At 52.0% G+C, this 22,147-nt stretch overlaps 1 protein-coding gene across 6 annotated transcripts; it reads right to left on the reverse strand.

Annotated features, from left to right (window-relative positions):
- Positions 1–250: 250 nt before the first annotated feature.
- Positions 251–21,550, reverse strand: TRPV2 (transient receptor potential cation channel subfamily V member 2). Of its 6 annotated transcripts, XR_008391704.1 has the most exons (16): positions 21,302–21,550; positions 19,659–19,950; positions 16,299–16,432; positions 14,619–14,912; positions 13,785–14,083; positions 9,777–9,950; positions 9,233–9,388; positions 8,610–8,705; positions 7,706–7,776; positions 7,050–7,215; positions 5,174–5,240; positions 4,731–5,068; positions 3,676–3,803; positions 3,347–3,423; positions 2,814–2,923; positions 1,305–1,392 (listed from the first exon to the last, which is right to left on the reverse strand). XR_008391704.1 is itself a non-coding variant. In XM_053665672.1 (15 exons), exons 2-15 carry the CDS (start codon positions 19,841–19,843, stop codon positions 1,301–1,303), a joined length of 2,277 nt encoding a protein of 758 aa, XP_053521647.1. In that variant the 5' UTR covers position 19,844; positions 21,302–21,549; the 3' UTR covers positions 251–1,300. The 6 variants fall into 6 exon arrangements, 5 of the variants coding, with proteins under 5 accessions (XP_053521647.1, XP_053521646.1, XP_053521644.1 ...); XM_053665672.1 differs by lacking the exon at positions 2,814–2,923 and having other exon boundaries at positions 251–1,392; positions 19,659–19,844; positions 21,302–21,549; XM_053665671.1 differs by lacking the exon at positions 2,814–2,923 and having other exon boundaries at positions 251–1,392; positions 19,659–19,878; positions 21,302–21,549.
- Positions 21,551–22,147: the final 597 nt, after the last annotated feature.

Below are 22,147 nucleotides of genomic sequence, written 5' to 3' on the forward strand. Positions count from 1 at the left end.
CTCAGGGGAAGTTTCAGTAGAATGTTAATCAGTTCTCCTGGTGAGACCTTTCAGTCCTGGTCTCCACTGATTGGTCAGTGCCGGTGGTTAGTTATTGCATAGGCCTAGATGTTGTCTCCAGGGAGGAGAGGCCTGGGGAGGAAAGGTTACCCTGTAAGTGCGGGTCCTTGTTTCTCCAGTTTTGCCCCTGCCAGGCCTACCCCCCTCCCCCCCCCCCCCCCCGCCCCGCGCCCGTCTGCCATTGCTTTACCATTCTGTTCAGCCATCTGTCTCAGTATCCTAGTCCACTGGCCAAGGAATTTTCCTGTCTTACTATCCTGTCTTCTATCTCAACAGCAGTGGAAAACTCTGCCTTCCGTTCAGCATCTGAACATGCTCATGTCTTTCCCACTTAAAAAAAAAATATGCAATTGTGCATACACGTTATATAAACACATTACCTCAAGAGGGAGCAACTCATTTTGACTGAAGTAAATTGGAAAGCCTATTGTGAGACAATTCTTGAGCTGGTCTTAGAATAATTGTAGTCTTATTGGAGAGAGGGAATTTCAGAGAGCCAAGTCAAGGGATCAGACAGGCTTGAGGTCCATTGGCCTATGTGAAGAATTTATTGAAAGAGCTGGCGGGGCAGGGGGCTGGAGTGGGGCAGGTAGCAGAGGTATGGAAGAAGTAGTGTCTGGAAATGCTCGGGCAAAACCATAGAGGGCTGGGGATGCCATCTGGTGGGTCCTGTGCATACTGGGGACCCCCTCAAGCCTTCAGAGCACAGAGGAACCGTGTTTCTCTGTGTCAGAACATCCCCTCTGACTGCTCTGCTGAGAATGGCTTGCAGGGGTGTAAACTGAGCAGGAAGCCCAGTAGGCACAGAAAGCAATAATCCAGAGTCTAAACTAAGCTGAACTGCTCAAAGACTTTGAAGAGACCTGTTGGAGGTAGCTTTAAAGGGGTCTAGAGGCTATGGGAGAGAGAGGAGAGTTGGCTGCACTTGCCCATGTCCACCACCTCCCACCTGCTATAATATTGAGCTGAACACCTAGGCTAGCTCCCTGCACTCCGCTGATGGGGTCCCCTGGGCCAGGTGAGGGCAGAGCAGCCCAGCCCTGGGCACAGGCTTGTGCTCACAGTTACGCAGATGTCAGTCAGCCTAAGGGCCCCAAAACTTTGCTCAAATGTTTTCAGAAGAGTCAGCCATGAGAAAATATTTATTAATTTGCCACCATTCTAGAGCCCCAGAACCATCAGGTAGGGCTGGAAAAATGCCCTGGGTCTGTCCTGCCAGGCTCCTGCTTTGTCCAGGCCATTAGCTGGACTTCAGGACATGGAGGGGAAGACGGTCCTCTTCCAAGGCACTGTCCTCAGGTTGGGAGCCCAGGGTGAGGTTCTTCATGGTGCCTATAAATGGGAGAAAGAGCACTGTGACTCGGCAGTAGGGGTATGTCCCCAGGAAGCAGGCACTAGGGAAACAGGAGGAAGCCACAACCCTGAAGACACATCATGCCCTGTGGCCATCAGGGGATCCTGAGGTCCCCAGCAACCCCTCTCCCTGCCTCCCTCCTTTTATAAGCATTCCTGAACCCCTGCCCTGTGCCAGTGGAGGGCCTCCTCCCAGGAGCTTAAAGACTCTGGAGGTAACAGGCTTTCGTGTTAGAAGTGAGAGCACCTGAAACTTGCTGAGGAGCTGGAGGGAAGTGAGAGTTAGGTGCTCAGGGAGCTCATAGGAGAGAAAGAACCTGAAAGGAGAGAAGGGACCCAAACCATAGGGGAGGCAGCAGATTTGGACAGCAGAGGAGCAGGAAGAGCACTTGTGGCAGATACAAGAGCTAACAAAGAACGAGGAGCACTGTCAACAGACTGGCTGACACATGGAGAGGGGTGTGGGGAGTGGGTGGGAAAGCGGCCTTGCTCCTTGACCTGCGTGCTGAAGAGTGGGGCTGAGTATAGTTTTGTCTACATAGAGGAAAAGGAAGTGGATAAACAGGGACCAGGGAGACTTGTCTGGAGGTCAGGGTGCAGGCTGAGCAGCCCTGCAGTGGTGCAGAATCAGGAGAAATAGGGGGTGCAAAGGGGCAAGGGCTGCCCATGGGGTCCTGAGGATACTCAGCGCAGATTGGGGGCTGGGGGAGCAAGAAACCCTCAAGGCCTCCCACCTGGGTGAGGAGGGAGTAGAGTTGCAGTTACCTGGTGGGGCAGCCCCAAGGTTGCTCCTGTTCGGGGATGTCTGCCGGAGGCCCTAGCAGGCAGTGGGGTGCCTTTCAGAATGTTGGCAGTGAAGTGACGGGAAAGCAGGACTTGGAATTAAGGACAAAGCAAGGGTGGGCAGGAAACCTATGGGTTTGTGAGGGCCTTAGTCAGGGACCAGGACCTGGTGAACCAGTGGGCTTTGGAGCAGGAGGCCAGAGGAGTCCCCACCATGGGGAGTCATGGGTGGTGCAGGAGGCCATTGTGGGAGGGGTTGGGGACAAAGGCACAAGCAAGAGGAGTGTCTTTGAAAGAGAAGAAGAGAGGGGAAGCTAGAAGAAAATGAGGTGGGAGCTATTGAAGGTTCCAGAAAGGATATGCTGTGGAGAAAACTAATTCTCGGAACAGGCCTCTGGGTGGGAGGAAGGAATCGCTCATGGTAGGAAATAGCAGAGTGGGGACAAGGCAGGATACTGCCACAGTGGGATGAGGAGGATACAGGCCCCGAGGGGCAGGAGGGGCACAGGCAGTGGCTTCCCCTCCCAGGCACTGGGGCTGGAGGTGGGAAGAGTCTGGGCCCTCAGGTCAGCAAGGCTGACCAGGACAGAGCCGGTGGGGCCTCCCAGAGATGCCACCTGAGCTATGAGCTGGGTAGGGCTCCTTCCTTAACATGTTGCCCTGCTGGGTCTCCAGGCTCAGCCCAGGCCTGATACTTGAATGGACACAAGGTGCAGTGGTTTGAAACCTGCCAGGAGGAGGGGTGGGGATGAAGAGGCAGGAGTGAGGAAAGGCTGAAGGCTGAACCGGCGAATGAACTCACAGCCTCAGGTTTTCCCAGGCCAGCTAAGACACGAGGGCAGAACAGACGGGGAAGTACCACTTTAAGAGGGTCAATTTCTTTTTTTAAAATGTTTGATAGATTTTTTCCCCTTTTTTATTTAATTGTTGTTCAAGTACAGTTTTCTGTCTTTTATTCCCGTCCCAGCCAACCCCCACAGGGGCAATTTCTTTTAATGAGTGTAGCTGGGGAGTGGCCAGAGCAGAGTCCCTGTCCCAGAACCTCCATGGCTTTGTGGCCAAGCAAACACATACACACGCACACACATGAAAATGAACATGCAAACACACGCACGTGAACATACACATGAGAACACAAACACTGTCTCACCAGGGTTGGGCCCTGTAGGTTCCTCAAACACCGTAGGCAGCGTCTGCTCCCAGGCAGCCCAGTTCACTTCCTCCACCCTGAGGGCAACGAAGCAGCTCTGAGGCAGCCAGACACTCACGTGCAGTCTGCTTGGCCCCAAGGGGTGCCCTGGCCCCTGAGTGGGTGGACTCAACAGACACTCCGGGGGGACACAGGGGCTGCAAGGAGGATGGGGTTTCTCTGCCCTTCTCCACAGGACACGGGACCCCCCACCATGCTCCTAGCCCTGCCCTTGCAGCTTTCAGAGAAGGCTGGCCTTCACCGGCCACCCTTCCCAGCCCCTCACTCACCTGAAGCACCAACGTTCATCTGGGCTACCATCTGGCCTGGTGCCAACTGTCAGCTTCACACCTGCCCGCTGCTTCTTCCTCCTGCACCACCAGTAGCCATTCTCCATCTCCAGGACAGAGATGGCTTTCTGGGGACAAAGAACACATGAAACAGAGCAGCCAGGAAGATGTGCCATGCACTTGACAGTATAACCCCAAGTCCACTAAGCAGGCAGGCTGGAATCCAGCTCCGGTGTTTGATTGCCTGTGTGGTGTTAGGCCCTCAGCGCCTCAGTTTCCTGACTTACAGTCTGAAGATAATGTGCCCGGTGGTTTGGGGAGGTCGCCATGTAGACAGTGCTCAACAATTACTTGCTATTTATCATTACAGGTCCCAGAATTCCCCACCACCAGGTTCACAAGTTCATTTGCTTCACCCTCCATGTGTGCCTGCCCACTGGTATGCAAGTCAGGTGGGGGCAGAAGTTGGCAGGTGAGGACACAGAGTCTTAGAGAAGATGGGCTTACCCAAGGTGGACAGTGACTTGGGAATACAGTGCAGCCACCTGGGCAAGGCCTTCCCTACAGAAACTGTCCAGACCCACACCCAGCCTTGCCTAGGTCAAGAAGCAGCTTTTGCTTCCTCCCCTGTAAGTAGATGTCATATCAGCCCCCAGCTTCAGGGATTTCTGGTCCCCTGACTTCCCCAAGCTGAGTCAGCTCCAAGAGTGCACAGCCTGCCTGCCAAACCCACCAAACCAACCCATTTAACATGAGTGAACACAGAATGGGAGCTGCATGAGGACAGACTTTGTCTTGTTCTCTGTTGTGTGTTTAGAATCTAAAATTGTGTCTATCCCCATAGAAGACACTCAAGAAATACTTAATAATAACTAACACATTGAGCACTGACTGTGTGCCAGACACTGATCTAAGAGCTTTAGATGTATGAGTTTACTCAATCCTCACAGCAACCCAGGGCCCTGGATCTGCTGTAAGGGACCAGCTCAGCAGGGTCCTACCCACTCCTCCCTGGGTCCAGAACGTGGGGATGGGGAGGGAAGCCCCCGGGGCACCTGCAGTTTCCAGATGCTCCAGCTGTCAGTGGCAACACTGTTGACAGTCTCACTCATGAGGGCGATGAGCATGTTGAGCAGTAGGATGTAGGTGAGCAGCACATAGGCCAGCAGCAGCAGCAGCACAACCCCACGGAAGCGCAGCTGCTCCTGGAAGGCCAGCTCGCCCATGCCGATGGTGAACTTGAAGAGCTCCAGGGAGGCGTCCAGGATGCCACTGTATGGGGCTGAGCCGCTCTCCTCATCCTCCTGTCCTGTCCCCGGCCTCACTGCCTCTGTGGCATTTGATCTCGTGGGGACCCCTGGGCCCTGAGCCTCCCGGCTCAAGCTCACCAGGGCTGTAGGAGGGTAGAAGGGTGTCCTCAGCCTTAGAAACCAGTGGGCAGACTTAAGGGTTTGCAGGGCAGACAAAGGATGGGTAGGGGCCAGAGTGGAGCCTTTACCTACAGCGAAGCCAAAGAGGAAGACTAAGTAGACCAGAAGAAACCGGAGCAGGTCCCGCAGAATAACCTGGAACACAAGCACCACGAGCTTGGGTGGGTGACTGGGCCACCAGACATGACCCCAGACCCCTGCCTTGGCTTGAGCATGTGTTCCTATGTGCATACCACACATACACACATGTGTGTGCACACACAGGGCCCTGTGCAGCTATACTGAGCCAATAGATCTTTTTAAAATGTGCACCAGATCACATAATTGTCCTGCCTCAAACCCTCCCGGGTCAAAAAATTAAACATAGAGTTACCATATGATCCAGCAATCCCACATCTGAGTATATGACCAAAAGAATTGGAAGCAGGAACTCAAACAGACATTTGCACACACCAAAGTTCATAGCAGCATTATTCACAACACCAAAGGGTAGAAACAACCCAAGTGTGCAATGATAGATGAAAGGATAAACAAAATCTGGTATGTCCACAAAATGGGATGTTATTCAGTTTCAAAAAGGAAGGGAATTCTGACATGTTACAGCATGGATGAATCTTGAGAATTATGCTGAGTGAAATAAGCCAGTGACAAAAGGACAAATACTGTGTGATTCCATTTACATGAGATACCTAGAATAATCAAGTTCACAGAGACAGAAAGTAGAAGGCTGGTTGCCAGGGGCTGGGGGAGGGCAGGGGAGGGAGTGCTTCCCGGGATGGAGTCTCGGTTTGGGGTAGTGAAGATCCTGGGGATGATGGGTGGGGAGGGCTGCACCACGGTCTGATTGTGCCTAATGCCACTGAACTGGGCACACTTAAAAATGGTTAAAATGCCCCTGGATGGTGTGACTCAGTGGATTGAGTGCCAGCCTGCGAATCAAAGGGTAACCTGTTCAATTCCCAGGCAGGGCACATACCTGGGTTGCAGGCCAGGTCCCTGGTAGGGGGCGCGTGAAAGGCAACCACACATTGATGTTTCTCTCCCTCTTTTTCTCCCTCCCTTCCCCTCTGCCTAAAATTAAATAGTCATTTTTTAAAAATGGTTAAAATGATACCTTTGTTATGTATATTTTACCATAATTTTTTAAAAAAAAATTTTTAAAACCTCCTGGGCCTCCAGATTCAACCCTATGGCCGACAACCCCACCCCCCCCCCCCACCAAATTTTCTCTCCCTCACTCTCCACAGCCTCCCCAATCTGTGTCAAACACTCCAATGTGCTTCGACCTCTGACCTTTATCTTTGCTGTTCTCTTTGTCTTAAATGCTTCTTCCTTGAGTCTGTGCTGAATCATTCTTTCAGGTCTCAGTTGTCACTACTTCTGACATGCCTTCCAGACCCCCCTATCTGAAGTGCCCACTGCCCTGGTCATTCTTCCTCATACAGCCTATGATGTCCTCATTTGTTTTTTTTTAGTATCTTCATTTCCCCTACTAGAATGTGAGCTTCAAAAGAGTATGGATTGCTCTATTTCCTGGCCCATAGTATGTACCTCCTAAACATTTGTTGAGTAAATATATAAACACAGACACATCCACATGCCCAGATGTCCCAGGGCTCAGGCACATAGGTGAACTTGTGTGCATAGTCTCTGCTCCTTCAACGTGCAAGGATGTATGTGCTCCCATGTGGACACTTGCAAACATGCATGGGCAGGTATTTGCACACACAGTGCAGGCCACTGAGAGCAGGTATGTGCATACCCATACTCCTGCTTATATTCATCAAGCATCTGGATGTGTGATGCACATACTCATGTTCTCCTCTGCCCAGGTTAGCTGCCCAGGTTGGCTTCACCTGCCTGCTGAAGCCAAAAGGAGTCCTGCTAGAGCATGATGTCCAGCCCATCCAGTCTGGTTGCAACAGGGCCACCCCAACCTCTTACCTTCTGGATCATGACGCTGTAGATGCCTGTGTGCTGGAAGCCACGTGTATAGTAAAGCAGGTTCAGCCAGCCCAGTACCAGTGAGGACACAAGCAGAGGCAGGTACCACTCAATGGCCAGGAAACATAGTACCTGAGACAGCACTGTGAGCAGGGCCTGGACCAGGCTGGGTGGGGGCAGGGTATGGGTCAGTCTGCAGGCCACTTGGCAGGGTCCCCCTAACCCCCACTGGCCAGTGCTGACCACCACTGTCTCTTCCACTGCAGACTGAAGGAGAGAAGTTCCCCACCTGTTTGGGGCTAGGACCAGTCAGGTCCTGACTTGTACCCTAAGCAAGTTATTTAATTCCTGTGGGCCTCGGTTTTCTCCCCTGGGAAATGGGGGTAGCAGTAATCACACCTGACTCCTAGAGCATTTGTGAGGATTCTGTGAGACAAGACATGTAAAGGAGGCCCCACTGGTGCACAGTGAGAGCTCAGTAAATGATCATAAGGGTGGGAGCATAGAGAGCCCCAACTGGACAGCTGGACTTCCCTCTGGTCCCAAACCCTGGAGCTCCCTGGCCCTGGGTCCTCCCCTCTAACATCTGCTTGGTGCCCTCTGCTACAACTACCTCTCCCAGGCCTGAGATAAAGGGGGAGTGAGGCCCCACATACAAGAGGATTTCAAAGTAGCTGTCCACGAAGGAGATCCAGATGAATAGCCGGCGCCTCCAGAAGTACCACAGCTGTGGGGAGGGAGAAGGACGGCCGTGGAGGAGGGGCATGTGAAACTTGTTCTCCAGGCCATAGCCCCAAGCTGCTGCCCCTCAGTGCCTGGGCCAGGGCTCCCACGTGCTCCCTGTCTTCTGGCCATGTGGGGACCAGCTGTGACTTATCACAGGAGCTCATAAATTTTGCTGATAGCCAAGAAAGATTAAGACCCTGTTTCTGAAAAGTACAGCCCTGAGACAGACACAGAGACAGTGCCAGGGGCCTCCTGGCTCCCTCTGGATCCAGAGGAAGAACTCATACACTGTGTGTGGTAACAGGGAGAGCTCCTTTCTCTCCCTCTCCCTAGCCCCTCAGGGACTACCCTGTGCTCCAGCCAACCTGGATTTGGTGCCCAGGTTCTGCCCCCTCCGAGAGTCTCCATGCTGTGGCCCAGCCTGTCTCCTGCAAGCTTGAAGCATTTTGAACTGAAGAGGCCCTGCTGGGGCAGTTGGGCTGAGCCCCGCCTACCTCGACCTTTCTGTGTCCCCCGAGTGAGGGATGCCTGTGACCTGGGGCAGGACTTCCAGCTCAGTTCCCTGGGAGCAGAGCAGGCACTGCCAAGGAATCATAGGAGCCATTTGCTACCCCACAGGCACCCAGGAAGCACAGTAAGGAGGGTAACCCAACTCTGCAGGCAAGGCCTTCAGCTGCCCAGAGGCAGATCAGGGTGGGATCCGCTACCAGTTTCCTCATTAGTGAAGGTAATGTTGTTCCCCACTCACTCTCCCGCTCCTCCTAGCAGAGTTCCAGGTTTGCTCCTGGGTTGGCCGGGAGCCACAGGGAGTGGGGGAAGGGGAGGAGCCCTCACCTGGCTCACGAGGAGGTAGACCCCTCCAAGCAGGATCAGGATGTGGCCCAGCAGCAGCATGGAGTTTCCAGCCGTCACCTTCATGGGGAGGATGGCCTGTGAAGAGACTCTCAGGTAGGACCTAGTGTTCTCTCCAAACACCTGACCCTCTGACAGCCAGAGCTGAGGGCCTACTCGAAGCAGCAGAGGAAACATGCATTCCCCAGCAGGACCCCTGGAGTCTAGCCTGTCGTGTGTAGCAGTCGTGAGCGTGGGAGCCAGAGCCAGACTGCCTGGCCCCAGACCCCCTCCCTGACACGTGCTGCCTCTGTGGGCCCAGAGACGTGTCTGAGCCTCTCTGGGCCTCCCTCCCTCAGCTGTGGGCTGGGATGACAGTTCATTGTCTCGGAGGCTTGCTGTGGAGTTGAATTTAGTAAGGCATGCTGATAAATCAGAATGCCTTCTCACATGCGGTGTGCACTAAGTATTTTTTGTTGTTGTTTGTTCTTTTTTACTTTTCCTGGCACTCAATGTTAACTGTTACTGTTGTTATGCCTGTGGTGCTGGCTGCCCCCATCACCAGCTGGGTGAAAACCTCCTGGGATATGCCCCCCACCCCACCCCCACTCCCACCCCAACCTTGCCTTTTCCAGGGCAGGCTGGTGGTAGACAACAGCAGTGAAGATGAGCATGTAGGTCAGGTAACACAGGAAGTTTAAGAAGAACCTGGGGAGAAGCTGGTCCCATTTCTCCTGCAGCAGCTTGTTCAGCGGCTCCAAAACCACCATTCGGTGTCGGTGCTGGGGTGAAAATGCGAGAGTCAGGGTATATTCAGCAGGTATACACAGGGGACCCACTCATGTGTCAGGCTCAATGCAAGGGCTGAGAGAATGGAGGAGAGAGAAGGGGGAGCCCCAAGTGACACCTCCCCACCTGCGTCCCCCAACCTTCACGGCTAGGCAGTAAGGCCCTCGGTGGTAGCCACCAGGACCCTGGCGTGATCCCTGAGTCAGTTGGGACCAGAGTGTGGAGTGAGTGTGGTCCCAATGGCCGGGGGCAGGATGTGCAGTCACACCCACACTGGACAAGAATAGGGCAGGTGAGGTCCCACAGACAGCCTGAGCCGTGGGCCCTGCAGGAAGCTCTCTGCCAGGCCCCCTGTGCACTGGCATGCACCAGCAGGCTCACCGGGCTCCTGCAATGAAAGGCGATGATCTCCAGCACTGAGTTCTCCTCCCAGCTGTCCACAAAGGCCAGGTCATACAGCGACACCCGGACAGGCCCATAGCACCACTCAGTGAACTTTCGGGAAAGGGACTGGCATGGCCCCGAGAACTCCCGCTGCAGGATGTGTCTGAAAATCTGTAGGTCAGGTCACATGAGTTTGGCCTGCCTGGCCACCTCTCAGTACTGACTGGGAGTCTGGGAAATACTCAGCACCATGCAGAGCTGTGGCAGACATGTGCACATGTCCTGTACACATGTGTCCTTCTGTGTAGAAAAATCTTCCATACATCCACACATGCTCAGCCAGGGTAGACATTCCCTCCCACCGCCCACACATGCCCAGGCATGCCAGACAGCCTGGGTCTTCCTTCCCCATTCTTGCCCTTGGCCTCTTTCATGAACTCCTCATGTGGCCAAGGGACTGCGGTCCAGATCAGAGGCTCTCGGCTATGCACATGTGTGCTCTCCAGTGGTTGGAGTCCAGGGCTTTCAACAGAGCAGAAAGAGCCACTAACCTGAACAGGGTAAGAAGTAATTTGGACTCACAAATGAAAACCAGAGAAAAGGAAGGGCCAGACTGGGGAGCAGCTGCTACAGGGCACACAGCAGCCACACAGTCATGCCTCTAGACAGCACAGGGACATCCCCACACCCTAGGGACCTAAGCAGGAATAAAATAACAGAATTTCTGACTTCCGCCAAGATGGAGGTATAGGTGGATGTGCCGTGCCTTCTCACACAACCAAGTTTAGGGACAACTAAATATTAGCATCAGAGGACACAGCCAGAACACGGAAAACTGAACTTTTCGGAAGTCCGCTAACAACAAATTCTTCAGCCCCACCGGTAAGGGGCGAAACCGGCATCTGGTGAGGAGTTGCAAAGGAGGGCTCGGTCGGACCCGGGCGCGGAATCCAGACGCGCGAATCCGGACGCACGGGTTCCAGACGCAGGATTGGACCTGGTGAACAACCGAGCGACCCACCGGGTGAGCGACTGTGGAGGAGACAGTGGGGAGGCGGTGCAGCATGCGGACTGCGGTTGCCTGATTGCGCACGAGCGAGGGAGTGGGCGGTTGGACCGGCAGCGGCGGCGATAGAGGGCGCCGCCATTTCCCCGCTCTGACCACGCCCCCACATACAGCGTCACAACCCAGCAACCTGGGAGTCCAAGGCGCCGCTTCTCACATTTAAAGGGCCAGAACAGACCAAAAATGTCGCAGGAAGACCTCAAAGCCCCAGAGATAAATCTAAGCGACGAAGAAATAGCAAAACTCTCAGACGCACAGTTTAAAACACTGGTCATCAGCTTCCTCACAGATCTGGTTGATTATAGCCACAAATTAGAGAAATATATGAAGGCTAAATTAAGGGAAATGAATGGAATTCCACAGGAAACCCATAGAGATGAAAAGGAAACTGGGACTCAAATCAATGGAGTGGACCAGAAGAAACCAAATAATGGCCAAACAGAAAAGAGTCAAGAAGCAAGAATTCAAAGAAATGAGGAGAGTCTTAGGAACCTCCAGGACATCTTTAAATGCTCCAATATCCGAATTATAGGGGTACCAGAAGGGGGGAAAGACACAACCACCAGTGGAAAAATTATTTGAACAAATAATAAAAGAAAATTTTCCCAATCTGGCAAAGGAAATAGACTTCCAAGAAATCCAAGAAGCTCAGAGAGTACCAAAAAAGTTGGACTCAAGAAGAAACACACCAAGGCATATCATAATTACATTAGCCAAAATTAAAATGAAGGAGAGAATCCTAGAAGCAGCAAGAGCTAAGGGGACAATCACCTACAAAGGAGTCCCCATCAGACTGTCAGCAGATTTCTCAAAAGAGACCTTACAGGCAAGAAGGGGCTGGAAAGAAATATTCCAAGTCATGAAATCTAAAGACCTACAACCAAGATTGCTCTATCCAGCAAAACTTTCATTTAGAATGGAAGGACAGATAAGGTGCTTCTCAGATAAGACCAAATTCAAGGAGTTCATCATCACCAAGCCCTTATTATATGAAATGTTAAAGGGACTTATCTAAGGAAAAGAAGTTAAAGAAACATGAACAGTGAAAGAACAACAAGCTCACAGTTATTAACAACCACACCTAAAACGAAAGCAAACTAAAAGAACAGCTAGATCAGGAGTGGAAATATAGAAATGAAGATCTCAAGGAGGGTTAGCAACAGGGGAGTGGGAGGAGGAGATGGGGGAGAAGGTACAGAAAATAAGTAGCATAGACAGTAGATAGAAAATAGATGGGGGTGGGCAAGAATAGCATGGGAAATATAGAACCTAAAGGACTTGAGACACATGGACTTAAACTAAAGGGGTGTAATGGTGGGGATGGGGGGGGAAGGGTGGAGGGGAATGAAGGGGGGAATAGAACAACTGTAACAGCATAATCAATTTAAAAATAAAAAATTTAAAAAAAATAAATAAATAAAAGAAATAAAAATAACAGAATTTCTACTTATGTTTAGACTTTAAAAATGCTTCTGTTCCAAGCTTCTCTCAGGGCTATGTAAGCTGCACAGCCCTGGTAAGTCATTTGGAAAAAGGTAGAGCTGGATGGTGTTTACTCTTTACACCAAAATGACTCCAAAGTCTGAGGCACTAAAAATGAAGCTGCAAAAGTCTGGACGAAAATATGGATATGAGAAACACACACACACACACACACGGTTATAGTTGCATAACCTTGCAGAATAATTAAATAGTAGCAAAACTCTAAAGGAAATGATAACTACAACTTGCATGGATAAAAACATAACAATTCTGTGTGGCAAAAAATACTATAAAAATTTTAATGTTGAACTGGCAGAAAATTTTGAACTGTTAGAGTAAATGAAATGTTAATATGTTCAGCATAAAAGGCACTTACTAATCAAGAGGAAGAAAACCTAATAGCAAATCTAATAGCAGAATAGATAAGGATATAAAAAGATTGTCTCCTGCCCTGGCCAGTATCTCTGTTGGTCAGTGTCATCCTGACCCACCAAGACTGAGGGTTCAATCCCTGGTCAGGGCACATACAAGAATCAACTAATGAAGCCCTGGCTGGTGTATAGCTCAGTGCATTGAGTACAAGCCTGCGAGCCAAAAGATCACGGTTCGATTCCCAGGCAGGGCACATGCCTGGGTTGCAGGCCAGTTCCCAGTGGGGGACACAGGAGAGGCAACCATACACTGATATTTCTCTCCCTCTCTCCTTCCCTATCCCTCTAAACATAAATAAATAAAATCTTTTTTAAAAAGAGCACTTCCTTTAAAAAAAGAATCAGCTAATGAATGCGGCAGTAAGTGGAACAACAAATCGATGTTTGTCTTGCTCTCTCCCTCTTTCTCCCTTTCTCTCTCTCTGAAACAAAACAATAAGTGAAAAAAATGTTAAAAGCTTAAAAAAGAAAAAGATTGTCTCTTAATCAAGAAATACAAATGACTTTAAAAAAAGAATCCTTGTGTTTTATTTAAAGTTATCTATTTTATTAACCAATGTCACCCCAATAAGTTCAAGACAAAATAAAAATGAAATGGAAAAGATCCCTGTGTTTTATAATAGGATATATTAATTCAGTAGTTCAGGTACAGTTTATCAATAAACACACATATTAAGTCCAAGTTGGTATCGCTCAGTAGATTGAGTGCTGGCCTGTGAACCAAAAAGTAGTTGGTTCGATTCCCATTCAGGGTACCTGCCTGAGTTGTGGCCATGCCCCCAGCGGGGGGCATGTGAGACACAACTGATAGATGGATCTTTCACAAATCACTGTTTCTCCCCTCTCTTCCTCCCTTCCCCTCTAAATAAATAAATAAATAAAACCTTAAAAAAATAAACACACATTTTAGAAAAGTGGGAAGCCCACTGATCTAAAGCAACACCCCAGGCTCTTTCTGCAGAAAACTCAGAGTGAGCCCTGCTGCGTCCTGGACAGGTGGGGAGGGGAAAGGGGCCAGACGCTCACCTCCATCTTGCCTTCCTTGGCAGCCAGCTTCAGAGGCGTGAGGCCCTGCAGGTTGGGGATGTCCTCCAGCTGCACAGTGGGGCAGAGGTGGACTCCAGCTTGGAGGAGCCTGTCGTACATGTGGATCACCAATTGGCTATTCTCGGCCGAGTTGTCTGCAATCATCACCAGTGCGTGCAGGACCGTGTTGCCCAGTGAGTCGGCAGCCTCCAGGCTGGCAGGCCGGTGCTGGTTCTCCAGCAGGTAGGTGACCACATCCCATTGCTTGGTGCATGCCGCCAGAGAGAGGGGCAGCTCACCTGGGGGCCAAGGGGGCAGCTTGGTCCTAGAACCTCCAAGCTTTCACCTGCCTACTTCTCACATTCCTTGGACAGAAGGCCAGGCCTCCTCCAAGCAGGTCAGGTGCCCACGGGAAAGGACAGCACCCTGCCTCGGGGTCCCCGGCCCCATTTAGGGTGGCCGTGCCTTCTCCTAAGGGAGCAGAACAGGGGCCAGCACCTAGGGTCCCCATTTCCCCTCTTTCTCCTCTTCAACAGAGCCCAGGCCCTCTGCTGCCTGACACGGATACCCTTCATTCAGTCAGTCCCTGTCTGGTGGACTCTTGTCACACGCCAGTTTTAGCAGCCACTCCCTAGCCCTGGTCTGGGCTCCTTGGTCAGACAAGGATAAACATCTCTTAAGACAAACTTCTTCTGCAGGCAACCTAGTGGTTAAAAGCGTGGACCTCAGGGTCAGACAGAACTGGTTTTAAGGGCCAGCTCTACCACCCCTCAACCATGTGACACCCCCCACCCCACCCTCTATGCCTCAATTTAATCAAGAAAGACTCCTCACCAAAATAGAAATAAGCCCCTTGGCTTTTCTTCTGGAAGAACTGGCCACAGGCCCGGGCATGCACGTCGGCACCATTCTCCACCAGCAGCTTCACACACTGCAGGCTCCTCTTCTCAATGGCAATGTGCAGGGCACTGTGGCCTTGGTAGTACTCATCTGTGCACTGGGCATTAACCAGGGGCGTGGGATTGCCAGAATCCCGATCGATCTGCAGCAGCGGCAGGATACAGGCGTTGGTCCCATCCCGAAGGTTCAGCACAGCCTTCATCAGGCATGTCTTCCCCGTGGAGCCCTCTGTGGGAGAGGGGGAAGAGAAAGGGCACGAGGGTGCTCAGGCCTGGAGCAGCTGGGCTGCCTGCCAGCTTGTACATAAGCCCAGAATGCTCCTTGGAGGATAAAAAAAAGATTGCACAATCATGATGCGGGGCACTAAGGCCCCAGTGACTACCATTTCTGCCCTAGAAATTGTTCCTAAGACTTAACTTCTCATGCATGCAAAGCTATCCATACAATAACATCTGGAGTGATGTTTGTTAAATAGCTTTACCACTTAATGGCTCTGTCTCCTCAGTCAAGTCACTTGGCCTCCCTTCAGCTCAGTTTTTCTTTCTGTGAAATGGGAATGCTCCAGGGTCATTTGTAAGGATCAAATGGGATTATACACAAAATGCTCAGCACACAGAGGGCCTGGCACACAGTATGTTGAGGCCAGAAACTACAAACAACCTAAATGGCCATCAATAAGAAATTAATTAATGAAATGATGGAAAATTTACGAAATGGAAAACTCTGCAGTTGTAAAGTGACTAAGTTACAGGTAAATATACTGAAGTGGAAAGTGCTACAAGATGTAGTAAGTGGGGGGGAAAGCACATTACAAATTAGTGTACATGGCACTACCCCATTTATGTAAATATATACCTAACATATTTGAACAGTTTGAAAAGATGTATTCACGGGAATCTAGGATGACAGACTTTTTACCCACAGCTTTACACACTTCATTACTATTTGAATCTTCTAAAATGCACACATTATTTTTCTAATCAGCCCAAATAATAAATATATTTATATTTGGGGCAAAGAATACTCTGAGATAGATAAAATATTAAATATATGAGATAAATATTAGGAAGAAAGAGAGAAAGGGAGGAAGGGATAAAGAAAGGGGATGCATCGTGAGGAGGCCCACAAGCACGCACTCGGTGCAGGGGAACAGGGGCAGGCCAGGAGCTGGTGGGCTGGTTGGAAGTGGCAGGCACGGCCAGACAGTAAGGTAAGCAGGAGCCCTTGGCTCTGTCGGCAGGGCCCCAGCAGCCATTTCAGCAGGAATGTCTGCTGCTAAGAACACATCCCTTAAAAAAAAAGAGAGCCCTGACTGGTGTAGCTCAGTGCACTGAGAGCGGACCGAGAACCAAATGGTCGCTGGTTCAATTCCCAGTCAGGGTACATGCCTGGGTTTTGGGCCAGGTCCCAAGTTGGGGGGATGTTCAGGAAGCAACCCCACATGCTGATGCTCTCTTTCTTCTTCCCTTCTCCCTCTCTAAAAATAAATAAATTCATAAATAAATAAGAGAGAGAAAACACTTGCCCTTGTCTCCTGTGTCAAGGCCCACCCAACCCTTACAAATCTCAGCACAGTGGGCAGACACAGAAGCTCTGGCCAAAGGGCAGGCCTACCTGTGTAGTTTGTGTCGGTCAGGAACTTGGAGGTACGGCGCAGGTACTCTCGTAGCCCAACCAGCTCTTCAGGGACACCCCGGGCAACCACACTGAAGAGCCGGTCACGGTCAAAGCGGTTTGGGTTCCCCTGACTGTAGGAATGTGGTTTGTGACTGATACTATAAAAGAGCCATGTGCCACCCAGAAAGCTCCCCACCCACAGAGCCCTTTCAATGAAGCCCTGTGAGCACTGTGTACCCTGAAGATCCAGGAGTCCCACGGGAGTCTTCATTGGGCCTCTGCCCTCCCAGAGCAAACCAAGGAGACCCCAAGCACTCAGAGCCCCAGGAGCAGGGTTGGTGGAGCTGTCCAGGGCACTAGTCCACAGCATCTCCATGGCTCCGACATCACAGATGTTTCCCAGCATCAGAGGCTTATTATTTCTTTGTTAGATGCCTTGAAGAACTCACAACAAGCTCACTATTGAACAGGGTAAGTTTCAGCACAGGAACTTGTAATGGCTCCTGAGCTGGGGACCAGGTCAAGACAGGCCTACAGGAGGTGCCCACAGACTGTTAGGGGCTATACACACTGCTGGTCTGTTGGGAACTGCCCTGCCTGGTTTCAGAAGCCATAAGCCCCCCATGGCTAAAGCTGAGTGAGAGACCTGGAGACCCTAAGCCATGAAGGAGACAAAACTCTGCTCACTGTACTTCACCCTGCCTGGCCCTCAGTGCATGACTGGTTAGCCAATGATGGGTAAGATTCCTCAAAAGAGGGATGATCTAAGACAGGCACAGTCATGAGGAGGACCTCAGGGAAGGACTTGGGTGGGCTATGTAGAAAGGTGGTGATGGACTCTCACCCCTTGGCTTTGACATGGCCTGAGTCCTCATTCTGTCTGCAAGAAGTCTCTTAATCTCTTGGCTGCCACTTCCCCTGACTGACTTAAGCCTGAAACAATGCCAGAAGTGGGTGCAGCCCTGTGCAGAAAAGGACGGGTTCCCCCTGGTGATCAGGCCTAAGAAAGAATGCATAAAATCCTGTGAAACCTGCTTTGCTAATACCCTCAATTTATAGTAAGGGTCCAAGACTGAAATGAATTTGTTTCCCCAAAGTTTTATGGCCCTTTAACTATCTGACCCTGACTCAGAATAAGCCCTCATAGTTCTTTGAATGTTATGTATTGTTTGATCCTTACTGCCTGACAATGATCGATGAGATTTACCTCCATTCCTGTGCAAATTGAACCCAATAAAAGCCTACTGAGGAAAAGGCTCCTGGCCCTTTTCCTTTGAGAGATTGGCCACCTTTCCTCCCCAAGCAGATCATGTCTTGGTAGACTTATTCTTTTTTTTTTTTTTAATTTTATTTATTTATCGTTAGAGGGGAAAGGAAGGAGAGAGGGAGAGAAACATGAACGTATGGTTGCCTTTCGTGTGTCCCCTGCTGGGAACTGGCCTACAGGGAACTGGCCTGCAACCCAGGTATCTGCCCTGACTGGGAATCAAACCGTGAATGTCTGGTTCACAGGCCCGCACTCAATCCACTGAGCTACACCAGCCAGGGCTTGGTAGATTTATTCTTATCCGTGGCAGATGTGGGGGTCCTGCAGGGAGAGCCCCCCCCCACACACACACTGGTCTCCACAAGGAATCAAGAAAAACCCCTCATCCTCTCAGAAGTGATTTATGGATTGATAATGGAGTATGTGCACCTTTAACCCTCACTTTGGCCCCAGGGTCAGGAATCACTACTTTCTCTTTTAGACAAGCAAGGAAATAAAGCAGCTTCTCCAAAGTCCTGGGGCATCTCACTAACTCCACACCCTGACACTGACCCCAGAGAGACTCTAGACCAGGCAGACAGAGTTTCTCAGAGACATGTGGGCCCAGCACTGAAACCTATCAGATGTTCACTGGACTTTTGCTGAGAAGCCATATTTCCAGGAAAAGCCCAGAACAGGCCTTACAATTCTTTAGAATCTATCAGTGCCTGGTGACAGGGAAGGGGAAGGGATACCCCTTCCTGAGCATGTCTCTATTCACAGAGACAAGCTCATCCCTGGGTCCTTCACACCATGACCAGCAGATACAAAGAGAGAGACAGCAGGGACTATTTGACATTTTGGGGACCCTCAGATCCTGGCTTCACAACTCCTGTAGAATGAGCCAATCCAGTAAGGACTGTCGACTCTGATGAGTGAGAGGAGTGCTGAGATCAGTTGGGTTTTAAGCCATATGCACATGACCGGAGGCCACACCCTGCCTCCTCCACACCAGGAAGCTGCATATCTGCCTGGCCTGGCCAGATCCACCACCATCTGCCCAGGAGACCATGTGGCCACAGTATGACCAAGAGTGCTCTGCAGCTGACTAGGGAGCCCAGTGGGGAGTCCAGCCAGCAGAAGTGTCTATTAGTATTTCCTTTCTCAGGATGACATCACAGTCTTGGGGTAGGAAAGCCCCACAAGGGCACAGATTGGGACACCAAAAGGCATCAAAGGGCCCATTCTGCCTGTTGGGCAGGCTACCCAGCTCCTCAAAGCCTCGCACGCATCTTCTCCTGCTGTGGTCTGAACCCGCCTCATAGTCTGAACGTCTGCTAGTTTGTCCTCCAGCACAAATGATATGGGGGTGCTGGGCTGGGAGTGTCACTCCCATGTGGCCATGGCTGGTGGCCACATCCCAGTCATGAGGAGAAAGAAAGTGGCTTGCTTGGCACAGTCCCACCTGGACCATGAGGATTTTCCTGGTCATATCTCACACTGGAGGAGGAGGGGTGCTAAGTGCACCCCCCCCCCGGAAAGGGCTGGAAGTGTCACTCCCAGCAAGAGGGGGCTCACTCTGTCTGAGATGGCAGAGATCACAGGAAAATCAAAGTGAAGATGACTCCTGGCAGAAGCCTACCATCCACAGTCCCCAGAGGCCACATCCCCTAGAAGACAGGTTCGGTCTTACAGTAGAACCCAGGAGTTCCTGGGACGTCTTCACATGTCCTTGCCTCTCTCCTTGAACTGGAGCGTGGATCCTGCTACCATTTGTCACAGGAACCATGACAGGGTGGGGGCCAGGCCATAAACCGGGGGATACAAGGGTCAATGAAGTAATTGGAGCTTGTAGGGTATGTCCCTATGAAAAAGACCAGGACCTCAGAAGGCAGAGATCCAGAAGGCAGAAAGCCAAGAATAAGGAAGGTTCTGGGAGGAGCAACCCCAGACAGCAGAGCAGAGTCCAGCCTGTAGGGCCCAAGAGCCAGCAGAGCCAGACAGGACCATGCAGGCTGTGGGGAAGGAGCACCAAGTCAGCACCTGTGCTGGAATTGAGGGACCACCCCTGGCTGCACCGCTGTTTGCTGTCTTACCTGGCACCTGCTCACCTTTGGTAGTTGAGGTTCACTCTGATCTGAGGGGCGAAGTTCCGGTCCTCGCCCTGGAATGGTGACTCCATGGGGGGTCGGACACGTCCACTGCCTGGCTTTCTCTTGTCCACATCAGCACCATCTTCTTCATCTACATCGGATGTCTCCAGCCTGAAGGCAGGAGGGCTGGAGGGCGTGGTCATCCTGACGTGTAGAGGCTTCTCTGACCAGCTGGAACCTCCAAGGACAGAGACACCAGAGACCACTCCTTCCTCCCAGACCCAGGTAGGGATAGCAGGTCTGGCCGGGGCTGAAGAAAGAGAGCTTTAAAAGTGAGTACAATTAGGCCCACCCCCTGTGTGGAGCACCGCCCAATGGGGTGGGGAGTGGAAGGAGGAGGAAGGCCAAGGTTGAGGAGAGGAAGGGAGGGTCTGGCCTGAAGATGGCACAGTGTCCTGGAACAGGGTGGGAAAAGGGGCTCAATAGACCTGCCTCTTTGACGTTGTCCCACAGGAAGGGGCCCTGAGTGTCCCTGACTTTCCCACCAGGACTTCCTGATATTGAGAGGCCACAGGCCCTCGTCAGGGGTAACAAATGTTTGCATTGACAGCACAAACCCTTCCTCCACATGACAGTTTGCACAGTGGCAGATAAAAGTGCAGTTGTACGGTGGGGGCAGGTCACTCAATCTCTTACCACGGAAGGGGCACTCTGGGGAAATCCGTTGGAAAACCACTGGTCTATCAAACCCCTCATTTTGCTGCCAGGGCAACTAAAGCTCAGAAAGGGGAAGTAACTTCCCAGGGTCACTACCTGTTGGCAGAACCTGGTCTAAATCTACCTTACCCTACCATGAAGTTCCTCTTCAGTTCTCAAAATCTTTTGGGCCCACCTATGTTCTTGGTATGACTCATCTCTGAAGGCACTGAATGCCACCTTCCTGTGCCTTAGGGTCTCTAGGGGCTGCAGAGTGGAGAAGGAGACCCCCAGATGGCTGCCCAAGCTCCCTGTGACAGGCAGGCCCCCCACAGGCCCTGTGCCAGCTCTGGGAGCTCAGCTGACAATACCATCACATGCTCCCCAGAGAACTAAACCACAGCCTCCGCTGCAAGGCAAGGGGTAAGCTACAATGGGGAGGGTTGGAAGGAAAAAAGGAGTCAGGGATGGGTGGCGAGACAACAGGGTGAAAAAGTGGGGCGGGGAGCACACAGAGCACAGAACAGGAAGAGAAGATAGGGGAGTGCAGAGAGTGGGATGGTGGGATGGTGGGGAACCACTCTGTCCAGGCCAGGAGCCGCAGCTCCTGGGGAACTTCCCCATGGGAGCAGGGGAGGCTGGGACCTCGCTGAAGGCTTGGACATGCAGTTTTGACTCACCATCTTTCTGCCCACCCTTGGCATCTTTCTGGGGACAGACACCATTTAGCCTGCCTTATGCCCCCACCACCACGCCTTCTGCCTCCCTGGTTGCCCCACACAGACCACCACTCCCAAACCTCAGCAATAACAGCTGTCTGTCCAGCCCTGGTCCCCACCCTGTCCCCACTGGAGCCCCACCTGGCTGGGAAGGAAGGAGCAAGAAGCCCATTCGGAGAACCCGCCCCCATCACTCAGGCTTGGGGACCCGGCACCTCAGACGTCCCTGAATTGCCCCCAACTTACGTTGCCCCTGTGAGCTAGGGCGTGCCCAGGCCGCGGGCTGCGTGCTCCGGGATTGTGGAGCCGGGGCTGCGGCCGGGCTGCGAGAGGAAGTGCAACCGGGAGGGGCCACGAGCGCTGAAAGCCCGGGAGCTGCAGCACCTCCCCTGCGGCTCTGAGCCGCAGCTGGGGGTCCACCCCCCAGCGCTCTCGCTAGCCTGCTGCTGAGAATCCGGGTTAACTCCCCTGTCAGGGCAGGCTGGCCATCAGGGACTGAGGGTTAGACCACTGGCCACACCCTGCCCTCAGGGAGACACACCCCGACTCCCCACCCCCACCCCTATGGCCTAGCCACTGAGGTCCCAGGTGGGGGTGGGGACAGTCAGAGGCAAACCTAGGTGCTGGGGCCTTACCTCAGCGGAGGGCTGTCATAAGTGAGGTGTCTAGCCCTCCTGCACTGACATCTACCCCTCCCCTTCCTCTCCACATGCCTCCTAACAGCTATATGGCTCAGTCTGGGAAAGGGCTGACCTATCACAGGGCTGAGAAAGCTGGTGTGGATGGCCCCCAGGGACAGGAGAGGAGAGGCTAGGCTCAGCCCAGTACATGTCCCTGGGAATGCACCTTACCTGTCCACCCAATACTTTGAGGGGAATTTCCCACCTCCTGGAGTCTCCCCCAAGGCCACTCCCCCAAAACCAGGGCCCAGAAGACTCCAGACTTCCCTTAGTTAAAGGCACTTTCAGCACCAGCCAGCAGAGGGGCACAGGGAGGCCCGCATGTACTGTCCTGGTCTGGACTCAACCTTGGGGCTATCGTCTCTCCCCTGGGAGACAGCTGCCACCTCCACACTGGTTTCCCAGCTTCACT

The sequence above is a fragment of the Artibeus jamaicensis genome, unplaced genomic scaffold (genome assembly GCF_021234435.1).
Source record: "Artibeus jamaicensis isolate MK-2021 breed Jamaican fruit bat unplaced genomic scaffold, CSHL_Jam_final contig_419, whole genome shotgun sequence".
Taxonomy (NCBI): domain Eukaryota; kingdom Metazoa; phylum Chordata; class Mammalia; order Chiroptera; family Phyllostomidae; genus Artibeus; species Artibeus jamaicensis.